This window comes from Vanellus vanellus, assembly GCF_965231255.1.
Source record: "Vanellus vanellus genome assembly, chromosome: 13".
NCBI classification, from domain to species: domain Eukaryota; kingdom Metazoa; phylum Chordata; class Aves; order Charadriiformes; family Charadriidae; genus Vanellus; species Vanellus vanellus.
The window spans coordinates 21,118,707-21,135,331 of NC_138918.1; the positions used below are offsets into that span (position 1 = coordinate 21,118,707).

General features: G+C 54.8%; 2 protein-coding genes across 2 annotated transcripts; both read right to left on the minus strand.

Annotated features, from left to right (window-relative positions):
• Positions 1-488: 488 nt before the first annotated feature.
• LOC309677440 (uncharacterized protein) lies at positions 489-9,240 on the minus strand (the record flags this gene model as incomplete). The annotated part of the gene is made up of 3 exons (XM_082490237.1): positions 489-3,520; positions 4,740-4,758; positions 6,832-9,240. The coding sequence occupies 3 exons, from the start codon at positions 9,238-9,240 to the stop codon at positions 489-491; spliced, it is 5,460 nt and encodes a 1,819-aa protein (XP_082346363.1).
• A 4,259-nt stretch (positions 9,241-13,499) lies between these two features.
• On the minus strand, positions 13,500-16,229 carry LOC309677153 (protocadherin beta-15-like; the record flags this gene model as incomplete). The annotated part of the gene is made up of 1 exon (XM_082489901.1): positions 13,500-16,229. Exon 1 carries the CDS (start codon positions 15,918-15,920, stop codon positions 13,500-13,502), a length of 2,421 nt encoding a protein of 806 aa, XP_082346027.1. The 5' UTR covers positions 15,921-16,229.
• Positions 16,230-16,625: the final 396 nt, after the last annotated feature.

Here is a 16,625-nt window from a genome sequence, read left to right on the forward strand (position 1 = left end):
CTCATTTCTACCCCCTCGCAGCTTCTTGTGCACATCCAGCCTTCACGCTGGCAGGGCATGAGAAGCTGAAAGGTCCTTGACTTAGTCTAAGCTGTACTTGGACACAGATAAAACATCAGTCTGTTATCACATTATTCTCATGCTCAATCCAAAACACAGCACTATACCAGCTACTAGGGAGAAAATTAGCTCTATCCCAGCTGAAACCGGAACAATGTGTTTCATCTGCCCACCCTTGCCGTCACGTTACGGAACAGAAGAGGTCTGTGGCCTTACCTGACTGCGAGACAAGAACTTAGCTCAGGAACCTTGAACTAACATGGCTCTCAAAACATTTCAGATGAAGCTATAACAGGGTTGAAATTTCCAGAGTGAAGAAGCCCTTAGGTGCTTTTATTTCTTTGTTTGGAGGGGAGAAATTCCACATGTTGTAGCCCTTGTCCCTTCCTACCACGAGACATGAAGCCTCTCGCTCTGCTGACTCCATGCTACTTAAAGGAAAGACTATTGAATGGTTCCACAGAGAGCGTCCCGGGGTTGTCTGGTGCCATGTCCCCTGCAGTGATAGGACCACAGGGGAAATCCTGCTCATCCTCGGAGCCCACAGCTGCGGCACCACAGTGCTGTGGTGGCAGGCTGGGGAGGATGGGCTTCAGGAACTTGAACTCGCTGTTGCCCGAGCCCGTTGTGAGACTAATCTCATAGCAATAGCCATGGGGCAGGGTCCCTGCAGTGGCCGCATCAGCCAGGCTGCTCTGCAAGTTGCCAGCACCATAAAGCACATGTCCACTCTTCAGCTCCTTTCTCTTGCACGCCTTAAGAGCAACGAAGGCTGCCATGGATGCGAGGAAGAGGAGTGAGACAAAGACCAATGAAATGATTAAATAAATTGTCAGGGAGTCACTCTCGTCCTCCATGGCCAGGCTGCTGTGTGGTAGGCGCATGTCTGAGAAGTCATTGAGCAGGAGTGCACTCAGGGCTGCGGTGGCTGACAGTGGTGGCCGCCCATTGTCTCGCACCAGGACAATGAGCTTCTGCTTCATGGTGTCTCTCTCCGTCACTGGCCTCCTCAGACGCACCTCCCCGCTTTGGGCACCCACCACAAACAGCCCGGGGTCGGTGGCCCTCAGCAGGTGGTACGAGAGCCACGCATTCTGCCCTGAGTCCGCATCCACAGCCACCACTTTGGTGACGAGGTACCCCGCCTCAGCTGTCACAGGCACCAGCTCGCTGGACGGTGGGCTGCTGTCCTGGGCTGGGTGCAGCACCAGTGGCGCATTGTCATTCTCATCCAACACAACAAGGCGGACGATGACGTTGGCACTGAGAGGAGGAGACCCCGCATCGGAGGCACTCACCAAGAACTCAATCTGCCTCACCTTCTCATAATCCAGAGGCTGCAGCACAAACACATGCCCGTTCTCAGAGTTCACAGAGATGCAGGAGCATGGAGGCTGCTGTGTGGGTTGGGCTGGTGCCAGGAAATAGGTCACCTTGGCATTGGGCCCCACATCAGCATCCGTGGCATTAACTGCTCCAACAAGCACCTTGGGGACATTGTTCTCACGCACATACATGGTGTATGATGTCTGGTTGAAGACAGGCGCATTGTCATTGATATCAGAGATGTCCACCGTGAAGGTCTGGGTGGTTGTGAGAGGAGGTGAGCCTGCGTCTGCTGCTGTGACCGTCAGGATGTACCGTGCCATCTCCTCCCGATCCAGAGTGTTCACGGTCACCAGCTCATAGTAATTCTTATAGGCCTGCTGCAGGGAGAATGATAGCTGGTCCTCAAGGGCACACGAGATCTTCCCGTTGGCACCAGCATCCTGATCCCTGACAGTAAAGAGGGCCACCACCGTCCCAGGTAATGCATTCTCAGGGAGGGGACTGTTGAAGGAACTGACCACCAGCTCCGGTGCATTGTCATTCACATCCACCACCTCCACCAACACCTTGCAGATTGCTGAGAGACCCCCACCATCTGTGGCCCGCACACTGAGCTCATGAGTCTCTGCCACCTCAAAGTCCAGACGCTTCCTGAGTTTAATTTCACCACTTGTGGGGTCAATCATGAACACTGAGTTGATCTTGCCCACCGCTTGGCTGAACTGATAGGAGATGTCCCCATTAACTCCCACATCCTGATCGGTTGCCACCACCCTGAGAACCACAGACCCCTCAGACGCATTTTCCAAAACCTGCCCAACATACAGTTCTTCTGTGAAGATGGGAGCATTGTCATTTACATCTAGAACAACAATGCGGATTTGGGTGGTCCCACTCCTGGGTGGAGAGCCACCGTCTGTGGCAATGAGACTGAAACCCACCTCTGCCTGCTCCTCTCTGTCTAGAGGCTTTTCCAAGATCAGTTCCAGGTACTTCCTCCCTTTAATTCGACTCCCAAAGGAGACACTAAAGTACTCGTTCTCGGGAACGATGCTGTAAGCCTGGATGCTGTTGCTACCAACATCCAGGTCCTGAGCCACCTCCAGAGGGAAACGTGAGCCCGGGTTGCTCAGTTCCAGGATCTTTAAAATGATTTGTTCCTCCGGGAAAACGGGCGAATGGTCATTGACGTCCTCCAGGGCCACCTCCACACGAAAGAACTGCAGGGGGTTGTCCAGCAGGAGCTCGAAGGGGAGCGTGCAGGTAGCCGCCTGGCCGCACAGCTCCTCCCGGTCCAGCCTCTCCGCCACTACGAGGCGGCCGGTGCCGCGGTCTAAGGCAAAGTGCTGGCGGCCGTCCTCCGAGGCCAGGCGGGCGCGGCGAGCCGCGAGCTGCGCCGGGGCCAGCCCCGCGTCCTCCGCCACGTTGGCTACCACGGAGCCGCTCTCCGCCTCCTCGGCTACGGAGTAGCGCAGGGGCTCGGAGCGAGCGAGCGGCAGGGAGAGGAAAGCAGAGAGACAAAGCACTTGCCTTGCGATGGCCATGTCGGGCCGGCGGACAGCCTCCGTCTCGCGGATCGCCGGCGCAGTCCTCCGCGGAGAGCGGCGCCCGGCAGCAGCGCGGATCGGAGGCGGGCGGGCGGGCGGGCGGGCGGGGTCCCTCTCTCCGAGTCCTGCTGGCGGACCGGAGCGCAGCCGCCGCGGACCGGCAGCGGGTGGCACGGGGCACCGCTCGCCGCCGATACCGCTACCCGGCTCCGCTGGGCTGGGCTGGGCAGCGGCGGGCTGGGCTCGGCCGCCTCCCCGCCCGCAGCCGCTCGGCGCCGCCTTGGCCGGGAGCACCACCCTGCGGCCCGCGGCGGCACTGCGCCCGCCGCCGCCCGCTGCCCGCGCTGCCGCCTCGCCCCGCCACACGGGCCCGTGCGCGCACTCGGGGCCCCGCGGCAGGACGCGCGCCCACGGCGCCGCGCACGGAAGCGCAGCGAAGGAGCGCCGGGAGTCCGGCGGGGCCGCCGCTTCACTCCGAGCGCACGGGCAGCGCCGGCACCTGCCCCGACTCTTCCCCCGCTCCCCGCGGCACAGAGTCCGTGGGCGGGCGGGCGCGCTTGTCTCCCGGGAGGCCAGTCCGTTTCCTTCGGGAAACAGGGCGGCGAGACAAGTGCAAGACTTTTCCCGAAGCACCGTGGGTCAGAGACTCTGCAGGACCTCCCCTTGTACCCCCAAGTTCTCCACAGGGCTGCTCTCAATGCCTTCATCTCCCAACCTGTAGTGATACTGCGGTTTTTCTCAACACAGCTGCAGAACCTTGCACTTGGCATTGTTGAGCCTCATAAGGTTCACATGGGCCCACTTCTTGACCTTCTCTACAGCCCTCCAACAGGCATTCTCTCCCTCAGGTTTGTCAACCACACCAATCAGCTTAGTGTGATCGATAAATGTGCTATGGGTGCACTCAATCCCACTGTCTATGTCATTCATGAAGATAGTAAACAGATCCCCATATGGAGCCTTGAGGGACACCACTTGGCACTGATGTCTAGCCATACATGGAGCTATTGATCACTATGATGTGACCACACAGCCAATTATCCTTATCCACCAAATACTCCATCCATCAAAGACATATGTGTCCAATGGAGAGAGAAGGATCTTGGGGGGGAACCCTGTAAAAGTCCAGATGGATGACATCTGTAGCTCTTCCCTTGTCCACCGATGTAGTCACTTCATCCTGGAAGGCCACTAGGTTGGTCAGGCAAGACTTGCCCTTGGGGAAGCCATGCTGGCTGTCTCAAATCACCTTCCTGTATTCCAGGTGCCTTCTCCTCGCCTCTTGTTGTTAAAGGCACTGTTTACCGGTGGACTTGGTGGTGTTACATTAATGGTTGGACTTAATGGTCTCAAGGGTCTTTTTGAAACCATATGATTACATGCTTCTACACAGGTTAACTGGAGAGTAGATAATTTGCTCCCCGATGTACAACTGTGTTCTGGTCAGCATCACTACAGCAGCCTGTCCTCAGGACTTACCTTTTTATTAAGGACTTTGTGGAAGAAACGCTGGTAGGCCTCTGCTGCATTTCCTTAGAGTGAATCCTATTCCTGGCAGCAGTTTTCACCCAGCAATTGCCCACTTCTAGGGTTCTCCCAAATAAGTCCTCAAAGGAATGTCTATGCTTTGATCCCCAAAAAACATAAGGAATCGAAATACTTTGTGGTCAAACACCTCACAGTTGCCACCCGCAGCTGGAGCTCTAGGAAGAGGGGGATAGGTCACTCTCCCCACCTCTCTGCTTTGCAGAGACCTTAGCACACCCAGGGACCCTGTTAAGGCAGGGGCCAGATTGCCCTGACCTGGGTCTGACTGGTCCCTCTGGCAATCAGAAGCTCAGTGCTCAGAAGACCCATACAGGCCTGCCACCAAAGCCCTGCTCTCCACCATTCTCCTCAATGCTCTATAGGCTTCATCTTCGAACTAAAGAAATGTACCTGCTCATCGTCACCTAAGCCAAGGGAAAAAAAACAAACAAACAACCAAACAAACAGGAAAAAACCTCCCAGCTCTGTGAAAAACTTTGAGAGAGCTTTCCCAGAGATAACATCACCAAAGACTGCTGTCTCCACACAGGGCATTCAGGTGTTCTCTTTATTTCATTTGTACATACAAGGGTATCTCTGTTTACAATGCTACAGGTTATAACTGTGGCTCAACATAGATTCAAGGTTTCTAAATATTCCATGCACAATGCCTTCTTTCTAACAATCCATTATGACATATGGGGTGAGAGTCCTTCTTAAGAGGAACAGGTGAGAAAATGCTCAAACACAGTTCACTGAGTACAAGGAGAAAGGGCAAAATGGAGAATGCAAATGCTAAAACACAAAGCCAGAAAATCCTATCATGACCGCTTTCCACTCCCATCAAGAAGGCTCTGAATTCAGGAATAACAATGATGAGACCAAACTCAATGGCCCTTTAACAAGATGTTATGGTTTGAGAAATCCACAACAATTTATTGTCCTTTAGACAATTATTCTATCACCCAATCATCCCTCCCCAACAAGTCCAAATGCCAGATCCTCCCCCTGGGCTAGAGTAATGCTGGGCACAAGGATAAATTAGGAGAGGAGGGGATGGACAGCAGCCCTGCAGAAAGGGATTTGGAGCTGCTGGTTGCAAAGAACCTTTTTGCCTGATGAGCTGGAATTGCATGAATCACAATGGCTGCATGAGAGAAACTCCCTGCTTCACTGGGCAGCACTAGTGCAGCACGGGCAGACACACAAAGGCTGTCCGGACAGACATAGTCACCAGAAGGCAAAACACACAGAGTACACACATCTCAGACTGACACATCCAGCACACAGAGAAGAAAGAGCCCCAGGCTTGCACCCCATTGTAACACACTACTCACAACTCCCTTCATTTTCTGACACAGAACTGCCACGTGCATTTCAGCGAGCATATATGTCATGGTTTAACCCCAGCTGGCAGCTAAACAGCACACAGCCACAGAGCCAGGGTGGGATGGGGGAGGGAAAAGGAAGAGTAAAAGTGAGAAAACTCATGCGTTAGGATGAGAACAGTTTAATAATTGAAATACAATAAAATAATCAAATAAGAAGAAGAATGAAAAAGAAAATAAAAACAACCAAAACCACAATATAGCTGAACCCCAAAAAAAGGCAAGTGATGCAAATGAAAAACAGTTGCTCGCTCCCAACAGACCAATGATCAACCTGTTCCAAAGGAGCAGCCTGCTCCCTCACAGCCGGCTTCCACCAGTTTACATGCTGAGCCTGATGTCATACAGTATGGAATATCCCCTTGGCCACTTTGGGTCAGCTATCCTGGCCCTCACAGCTTCTTGTGCACCTCCAGCCTTCTCGATGGCAGAGCACGAGAAGCTGAAAGCTCCTTGACTTAGTGTAAGCACTAGGTAGCAACAACTAAAACATCAGTGTGTTATCAACATCATTCTCCTGCTCAATCCAAAACACAGCACTATACCATCTATAAGGAAGAAAATTAACTCTATACCAGACAAAGTCAGGACAATGTGATCCATGTGCCTGACCTTGCCGTTGAATTACAGCACAGAAGAGGTCTGTGGTTTTATTTGACTGCAACTGAGACAAGAACTGGTGACACTGGACCTCACACAGCTCGGTAAGCATTTCAGATGCAATCGTAAAAGGTTGAAATATATTATTTCCAGAGTGAAGAAGCCATTAGGTTCTTTTACTTGTTTCTTTAGAGGGGAGACAAACTTTCCTCTGACTTAGAATTTGAGGGAAATCATAGAAACCAATTGTAAATGAAGATTAACACGGGAGGAAGCATTGCCACATGTTGTAGCCCTGGTCCCTTCCTACCACGAGACATGAAGCCTCTTGCTCTGCTGACTCCATGCTACTTAAAGGAAAGACTATTGAACTATTCTACAAAGAGCGGCCTGGGGTTGTCTGGTGCCATGTCCTCTGTAGTGAGAGGACTACAAGGGAAATCCTGCTCATCCTCAGTGCCTACACCTGTGGCACAGTGCTGTGGTGGCAGGCTGGGGAGGATGGGCTTCAGGAACTTGAACTCGCTGTTGCCTGAGCCCGTTGTGAGGCTGATCTCATAGCAATAGCCATGGGGCAGGGTCCCTGCAGTGGCCGCATCAGCCAGGCTGCTCTGCAAGTTGCCGGCACCATAAAGCACATGTCCACTCTTCAGCTCCTTTCTCTTGATTGCCTTAAGAGCAATGAAGGCTGCCATGGATGCAAGGAAGAGGAGTGAGACAAAGACCAATGAAATGATTAAATAAATTGTCAGGGAGTCACTCTCGTCCTCCATGGCCAGGGTGCTGTGTGGTAGGCGCACATCTGAGAAGTCATTGAGCAGGAGTGCACTCAGGGCTGCGGTGGCTGACAGTGGTGGCTGCCCATTGTCTCGCACCAAGACAATGAGCTTCTGCTTCATGGTGTCTCTCTCCATCACTGGCCTCCTCAGACGCACCTCCCCGCTTTGGGCACCCACCACAAACAGCCCGGGGTCGGTGGCCCTCAGCAGGTGGTACGAGAGCCACGCATTCTGCCCCGAGTCCGCATCCACAGCCACCACTTTGGTGACTAGGTACCCCGCCTCAGCTGACACAGGCACCAGCTCGCTGGATGGTGGGCTGTTGTCCTGGGCTGGGTGCAGCACCAGTGGCGCATTGTCATTCTCATCCAACACAACAAGGCGGACAGTGACGTTGGTACTGAGAGGAGGAGACCCCGCATCGGAGGCACTCACCAAGACCTCAATCTGCCTCACCTTCTCATAGTCCAGAGGCCGCAGCACGTACACATGCCCGTTCTCAGAGTTCACAGAGATGCAGGAGCATGGAGGCTGCTGTGTGGTGTTGGTTGGTGTCAGGAAATAGGTCACCTTGGCATTGGGCCCCACATCAGCATCCGTGGCATTGACTGCTCCAACAAGCACCTTGGGGACATTGTTCTCACGCACATACATGGTGTATGATGTCTGGTTGAAGGCAGGCGCGTTGTCATTGATATCGGAGATGTCCACCGTGAAGGTCTGGGTGGTTGTGAGAGGAGGTGAGCCTGCGTCTGCTGCTGTGACAGTCAGGATGTACCGTGCCATTTCCTCCCGATCCAGAGTGTTCACGGTCACCAGCTCATAGTAATTCTTATAGGCCTGCCGCAGTGAGAATGATAGCTGGTCCTCAAGGGCACACGAGATCTTCCCGTTGGCACCAGCATCCCAATCCTTGACAGTGAAGAGGGCCACCACAGTCCCGGGTAGTGCGTTCTCAGGGAGGGGGCTGTTGAAGGAACTGACCACCAGCTCTGGTGCATTGTCATTCACATCCACCACCTCCACCAACACCTTGCAGATTGCTGAGAGACCCCCACCATCTGTGGCACGCACTCTGAGCTCATGAGTCTCTGCCACCTCAAAGTCCAGACGCTTCCTGAGTTTAATTTCACCGCTCGTGGGGTCAATCATGAACGCTGAGTCGCTCTGGTCCACCACTTGGCTGAACTGATAGGAGATGTCCCCATTAACTCCCACATCCCGATCGGTTGCCACCACCCTGAGAACCACAGTCCCCTCCGGCGCATTTTCCAAAACATGCCCTATGTATCGCTCCTGTGTGAAGACAGGAGCATTGTCATTTACATCTAGAACAACAATGCGGATTTGGGTGGTCCCACTCCTGGGTGGAGAGCCACCGTCTGTGGCAATGAGACTGAAATCTAGTTCTGCCTGCTCCTCTCTGTCTAGAGGCTTTTCCAAGACCAGTTCAAGAAATTTGTCACCCTCACTCCGACTCCCAAAGGAGACACTAAAGTACTCATTCTCGGCAACGATGCTGTAAGCCTGGATGCTGTTGCTACCAACATCCAGGTCCTGAGCCAAATCCAGAGGGAAACGTGAGCCTGGGTCGCTCCTTTCCGGGATCTTAAAAATGATTTGTTTCCCCGCGAAAATGGGCGAATGGTCATTGACGTCCTCCAGGGCCACCTCCACACGAAAGAACTGCAGGGGGTTGTCCAGCAGGAGCTCGAAGGGGAGCGTGCAGGTAGCCGCCTGGCCGCACAGCTCCTCCCGGTCCAGCCTCTCCGCCACTACGAGGCGGCCGGTGCCGCGGTCTAAGGCAAAGTGCTGGCGGCCGTCCTCCGAGGCCAGGCGGGCGCGGCGAGCCGCGAGCTGCGCCGGGGCCAGCCCCGCGTCCTCCGCCACGTTGGCTACCACGGAGCCGCTCTCCGCCTCCTCGGCTACGGAGTAGCGCAGGGGCTCGGAGCGAGCGAGCGGCAGGGAGAGGAAAGCAGAGAGACAAAGCACTTGCCTTGCGATGGCCATGTCGGGCCGGCGGACAGCCTCCGTCTCGCGGATCGCCGGCGCAGTCCTCCGCGGAGAGCGGCGCCCGGCAGCAGTGCGGATCGGAGGCGGGCGGGCGGGCGGGCGGGGTCCCTCTCTCCGAGTCCTGCTGGCGGACCGGAGCGCAGCCGCCGCGGACCGGCAGCGGGTGGCACGGGGCACCGCTCGCCGCCGATACCGCTACCCGGCTCCGCTGGGCTGGGCTGGGCAGCGGCGGGCTGGGCTCGGCCGCCTCCCCGCCCGCAGCCGCTCGGCGCCGCCTTGGCCGGGAGCACCACCCTGCGGCCCGCGGCGGCACTGCGCCCGCCGCCGCCCGCTGCCCGCGCTGCCGCCTCGCCCCGCCACACGGGCCCGTGCGCGCACTCGGGGCCCCGCGGCAGGACGCGCGCCCACGGCGCCGCGCACGGAAGCGCAGCGAAGGAGCGCCGGGAGTCCGGCGGGGCCGCCGCTTCACTCCGAGCGCACGGGCAGCGCCGGCACCTGCCCCGACTCTTCCCCCGCTCCCCGCGGCACAGAGCCCGCGTGTAGGGGGGCGCGCTTGTCTCCCGGGAGGCCAGTCCGTTTCCTTCGGGAAACAGGGCGGCGAGACAAGTGCAAGACCTTTCCCGAAGCACCGTGGGTCAGAGACTCTGCAGGACCTCCCCTTGTACCCCCAAGTTCTCCACAGGGCTGCTCTCAATGCCTTCATCTCCCAACCTGTAGTGATACTGCGGTTTTTCTCAACACAGCTGCCGAACCTTGCACTTGGCATTGTTGAGCCTCATAAGGTTCACATGGGCCCACTTCTTGACCTTCTCTACAGCCCTCCAACAGGCATTCTCTCCCTCAGGTTTGTCAACCACACCAATCAGCTTAGTGTGATCGATAAATGTGCTATGGGTGCACTCAATCCCACTGTCTATGTCATTCATGAAGATAGTAAACAGATCCCCATATGGAGCCTTGAGGGACACCACTTGTCACTGATGTCTAGCCATACATGGAGCTATTGATCACTATGATGTGACCACACAGCCAATTATCCTTATCCACCAAATACTCCATCCATCAAAGACATATGTGTCCAATGGAGAGGGAAGGATGTTGGGGGGAGGGCCTGTCAAAGTCCAGATGGATGACATCTGTAGCTCTTCCCTTGTCCACTGATGTAGTCACTCCATCCGGGAAGGCCACTAGGTTGGTCAGGCAAGACTTGCCCTTGGGGAAGCCATGCTGGCTGTCTCAAATCACTTCCCTGTCCTTTAGGTGCCTTAGCACAGGTCCTAGGAGGATATGTTCCATCATCTTCCCAAGCACAGAGGGGAGGCTGACAAGTCAGTAGTTCCCAGGGTCTTTCTTTCTAGCATTTCTAAAAATGTGTGCAATGTTTCCCTCTTTCCAGTCACTGGGGACTTCACCTGACTGCCATGACTTTTCAAGTGTCATGGAGAGTGACTTGGTAACCACATCAGCCAATTCCCTCAGCACTCAGAGAAGCATCTTGTCACTTCCCATAGACTTATATGTGTTCAGATTTCTCAGCTGGTCTTGAACATGATCTTCTCCTATGGTGGGATGGACATTGCTCACTCACTTCCTGCCTTGAGGTCCATCCACTCAAGAGGTGTGGGAAAAGAGATTGCCGGTGAACAGTGAGGTGAAAAATGGTGAGTAACTCAGCCTTCTCCTCGCCTCTTGTTGTTAGAGGCACAGTTTACTGGTGGACTTGGTGGTGTTACATTAATCTTTTAGGTCTTTTCAAAACCAAATTATTACATGTTTCTACACAGGTTAACTGGAGAGTAGATAATTTGTTCCTCGATGTACAACTGTGTTCTGGTCTGCATCACTACAGCAGCCTGTCCTCAGGACTTACCTTTTTATTAAGGACTTTGTGGAACAAATGCTGGTAGGCCTCTGCTGCATTTCCTTAGAGTGAATCCTATTCCTGGCAGCACTTTTCACCCAGCAATTGCCCACTTCCTAGGGTTCTCCCAAATACGTCCTCAAAGGAAAGTCTATGCTGTGATCCCCCCAAAACATAAGGAATCGAAATACTTTGTGGTCAAACACCTCACAGTTGCCACCTGCAGCTGGAGCTCTAGGAAGAGGGGGATAGGTCACTCTCCCCACCTCTCTGCTTTGCAGAGACCTTAGCACACCCAGGGACCCTGTTAAGGTAGGGGCCAGATTGCCCTGACCTGGGTCTGACTGGGCCCTTTGGCAATCAGAAGCTCAGTGCTCAGAAGACCCATGCAGGCCTGCCACCAAAGCCCTGCTCCTCACCATTCTCCTCAATGATCTATAGGCATCATCTCCAAAGTGAAGAAATGTATCCACTTATCCTCAGCTCAGCCAAGGGACAAAATAAGAAAAAAAGACTCCCAGCCTTTTGAAAAACTTTGAGAGAGCTTTCCCAGAAAGAACATCTCCACAAAGACTACTGTCTCCACACAGGGCGTTCAGGTGTTCTCTTTATTTCATTTTTGCATACAAGGGTATCCTAGTTTACAACTGTATGGTTTATAATTGCAACACAACGTCGCGTCAGGGTTTCCAAATGTTCCGTGTAACACTGTCTTTATTCAAACAATCTGTTCTTTAACATTGGGTGAGAGTCCTTCTTATGAGGAATAAGTAAGACTGCTCAAACACAATTCAGAGAGTACAAGGAGAAAGGTCAAAAAGGACAATGCAAATGCTCTAACAAAACCCCAGAAAAATCATATCATGACAGCTTTCCACTACCATCAAGAAGGCTCTGAATTCAGGAATAACAATGATGAGACCAAACTCAATGGCCCTTTTGCAAGTTGTTATGGATTGAGAAATCCACAACAATTGATGGTCTTTAGTCACCCGACGACCCCTCTCCAACAAGTCCAAATGCCAGATCCTGCCCCTGGGATGGAGTAATGCTGGGCACAAGGATAAACTGGGAGTGGAGCGGCTGGAGAGCAGCCCTGCAGAAAGGAATCTGGGGCTGCTGGTTGTAAATACCCTTCTTACCCGGTGAGCTGGAACTGCATGCATCTCAACAGCTGTATGTGAGCAACTCCCTGTTTCACTGGGCAGCACTAGTGCAGCACGGGCAGACACATAAGGGTTGTATGGACAGACATAGTCACCAGAAAGCAAAACACACAGAGCCCACACATCTCCGACAGACACATCCAGCACACAGAGAAGAAAGAGCCCCAGGCTTGCACCCCATTGTAACACACTACTCACAACATTCATGCTTTTCTGACCCAGGAGAAGTGCTACGTGCATTTCAGCGAGTATATGTGTCATGGTTTAACCCCAGCCGGCAGCTAAACACCACACAGCCACAGAGCCAGGGTGGGATGGGGGAGGGAAAAGGAAGAGTAAAAGTGAGAAAACTCATGCATTGAGATGAGAACTGTTTAGTAAATGAAATACAATAAAATAATCAAATAAGAGGAATAACGAAGAAAACAACAACAACAAAAAGAGATAAATAAACCCCAAGAAAAGACAAGTGATGTAAACAAAAAACAGTCACTCACTAGCAACCAAACAATGCTCAGCCTCTTCCCAAGCAGCAGCCTGCTCCCCTCTGGCCAACTCCGCCCAGTTCATATGCTGAGCCTGATGTCATACAGTATGGAATATCCCTTTGGCCACTTTGGGTCAGCTGTCCTGGCTCTGCCCCCTCCCACCTTCTTGTGCACTTCCAGACTTCTCGCTGGCAGGCTACGAGAAGCTGAAAGCTCCTTCACTTAGTGGAAACAGTACTTAGCAACAAATAAAACATCAGTGTGTTATCAACATCATTCTCATGCTCAATCCAAAACACAGCACTACACCAGGTACAAGCAAGAAAATTAACTCTATCCCAGCCAAAGCCAGGTCAATGTGATTCATCTGCCTGACCTTGACATTGTGTTATATCACAGAATATGAGGTCCGCGGTCTTGCCTGACTGCAAGTGAGACAAGAACTTAGCTGGAAACACTGGAAGTAAACCCACTCTGATAATTTTTCAGAAGTGACCTTAACACGGTTGAAATATATTATTTCCAGAGTGAGGGAGCCATTAGCTTCTGTTTCTTTCTTTGGAGGGGAGACAAAATTTTTTCTGATGTAGAATTTCAGAGAAATCATAGACACCAAATGCAAATGTACATTTACTGTGGAAGAACCATTGCCACATGTTGTAGCCCTGGTCCCTTCCTACCATGACACATGAAGCCTCTTGCTCTGCTGACTCCATGCTACTTAAAGGAAAGACTATTGAACTATTCTACAAAGAGCATCCTGGGGTTGTCTGGTGCCATGTCCACTGCAGTGAAAGGAGTATGGGGGAAATCCTGCTCATCCTCGGTGCCCCCATCAGTGGCACCACAGTGCTGTGGTGGCAAGCTGGGGAGGATGGGCTTCAGGAACTTGAACTCGCTGTTGCCTGAGCCCGTTGTGAGGCTGATCTCATAGCAATAGCCATGGGGCAGGGTCCCTGCAGTGGCCGCATCAGCCAGGCTGCTCTGCAAGTTGCCAGCACCATAAAGCACATGTCCACTCTTCAGCTCCTTTCTCTTGCACACCTTATGAGCAATGAAGGCTGCCATGGATGCGAGGAAGAGGAGTGAGACAAAGACCAATGAAACAATTAAATAGGTTGTCAGGGAGTCACTCTCGGCCTCCATGGCCAAGCTGCCGTGCGATAGACGCACGTCTGAGAATTCATTGAGCAGGAGTGCACTCAGTGCTGCAGTGGCCGACAGCGGTGGCCGCCCATTGTCTCGCACCAGGATGACGAGTTTCTGCTTCACCCTGTCTCTCTCCGTCACTGGCCTCCTCAGCCGCACCTCCCCACTTTGGGCACCCACCACAAACAGCCCGGGGTCGGTGGCCCTCAGCAGGTGGTATGATAGCCATGCATTCTGCCCCGAGTCTGCATCCACAGCCACCACTTTGGTGACGAGGTACCCCACCTCAGCTGTCACAGGCACCAGCTCGCTGGACGGTGGGCTGCTGTCCTGGGCTGGGTGCAGCACCAGTGGTGCATTGTCATTCTCATCCACCACAACAAGGCGGACGATGACATTGGCACTGAGAGGAGGAGACCCCGCATCGGAGGCACTCACCAAGACCTCAATCTGCCTCACCTTCTCATAGTCCAGAGGCTGCAGCACAAACACATGCCCGTTCTCAGAGTTCACAGAGATGCAGGAGCATGGAGGCTGCTGTGTGGGTTGGGCTGGTGCCAGGAAATAGGTCACCTTGGCATTGGGTCCTACATCAGCATCTGTGGCATTAACTGCTCCAACAAGCACCTTGGGGACATTGTTCTCACGCACATACATGGTGTATGATGTCTGGTTGAAGACAGGCGCGTTGTCATTGACATCGGAGATGTCCACAGTGAAGGTCTGGGTTGTTGTGAGAGGAGGTGAGCCTGCGTCTGCTGCTGTGACCGTCAGGATGTACCGTGCCATCTCCTCCCGATCCAGAGTGTTCACGGTCACCAGCTCATAGTAATTCTTATAGGCCTGCCGCAGGGAGAATGATGGCTGGTCCTCAAGGGCACACGAGATCTTCCCGTTGGCACCAGCATCCTGGTCTCTGACAGTGAAGAGGGCAATCACAGTCCCAGGTAATGCGTTCTCAGGGAGGGGACTGTTGAAGGAACTGACCACCAGCTCCGGTGCATTGTCATTCACATCCACCACCTCCACCAACACCTTGCAGATTGCTGAGAGACCCCCACCATCTGTGGCCCGCACACTGAGCTCATGACTCTCTGCCACCTCGAAGTCCAGAGGCTTCGTAAGTTTAATTTCACCACTTGTGGGGTCAATCAGGAACGCTGAGCTGATCTTGCCCACTGCTTGGCCAAATTGATAGGAGATGTCCCCGTTAACTCCCACATCCCGATCGGTTGCCACCACCCTGAGAACCACAGACCCCTCCGGCACATTTTCCAAAACGTGCCCTATGTATCGCTCCTGTGTGAAGACAGGAGCATTGTCATTTACATCTAGAACAACAATGCGGATTTGGGTGGTACCACTCCTGGGTGGAGAGCCACCGTCTGTGGCAATGAGACTGAAATCTAGTTCTGCCTGCTCCTCTCTGTCTAGAGGCTTTTCCAAGACCAGTTCAAGAAATTTGTCACCCTCACTCCGACTCCCAAAAGAGACATTAAAGTACTCATTCTCGGGAACTATGTTGTAAGCCTGGATGCTGTTGCTACCAACATCCAGGTCCTGAGCCACCTCCAGAGGGAAACGTGAGCCCGGGTTGCTCGTTTCCAGGATCTTAAAAATGATTTGTTTCTCCGGGAAAACGGGCGAATGGTCATTGACGTCCTCCAGGGCCACCTCCACACGAAAGAACTGCAGGGGGTTGTCCAGCAGGAGCTCGAAGGGGAGCGTGCAGGTAGCCGCCTGGCCGCACAGCTCCTCCCGGTCCAGCCTCTCCGCCACTACGAGGCGGCCGGTACCGCGGTCTAAGGCAAAGTGCTGGCGGCCGTCCTCCGAGGCCAGGCGGGCGCGGCGAGCCGCGAGCTGCGCCGGGGCCAGCCCCGCGTCCTCCGCCACGTTGGCTACCACGGAGCCGCTCTCCGCCTCCTCGGCTACGGAGTAGCGCAGGGGCTCGGAGCGAGCGAGCGGCAGGGAGAGGAAAGCAGAGAGACAAAGCACTTGCCTTGCGATGGCCATGTCGGGCCGGCGGACAGCCTCCGTCTCGCGGATCGCCGGCGCAGTCCTCCGCGGAGAGCGGCGCCCGGCAGCAGCGCGGATCGGAGGCGGGCGGGCGGGCGGGCGGGCGGGGTCCCTCTCTCCGAGTCCTGCTGGCGGACCGGAGCGCAGCCGCCGCGGACCGGCAGCGGGTGGCACGGGGCACCGCTCGCCGCCGATACCGCTACCCGGCTCCGCTGGGCTGGGCTGGGCAGCGGCGGGCTGGGCTCGGCCGCCTCCCCGCCCGCAGCCGCTCGGCGCCGCCTTGGCCGGGAGCACCACCCTGCGGCCCGCGGCGGCACTGCGCCCGCCGCCGCCCGCTGCCCGCGCTGCCGCCTCGCCCCGCCACACGGGCCCGTGCGCGCACTCGGGGCCCCGCGGCAGGACGCGCGCCCACGGCGCCGCGCACGGAAGCGCAGCGAAGGAGCGCCGGGAGTCCGGCGGGGCCGCCGCTTCACTCCGAGCGCACGGGCAGCGCCGGCACCTGCCCCGACTCTTCCCCCGCTCCCCGCGGCACAGAGCCTGTGGGCGGGCGGGCGCGCTTGTCTCCCGGGAGGCCAGTCCGTTTCCTTCGGGAAACGGGGCGGCGAGACAAGTGCAAGACCTTTCCCGAAGCACTGTGGGTCAGAGACTCTGCAGGACCTCCCCTTGTACCCCCAAGTTCTCCACAGGGCTGCTCTCAATGCC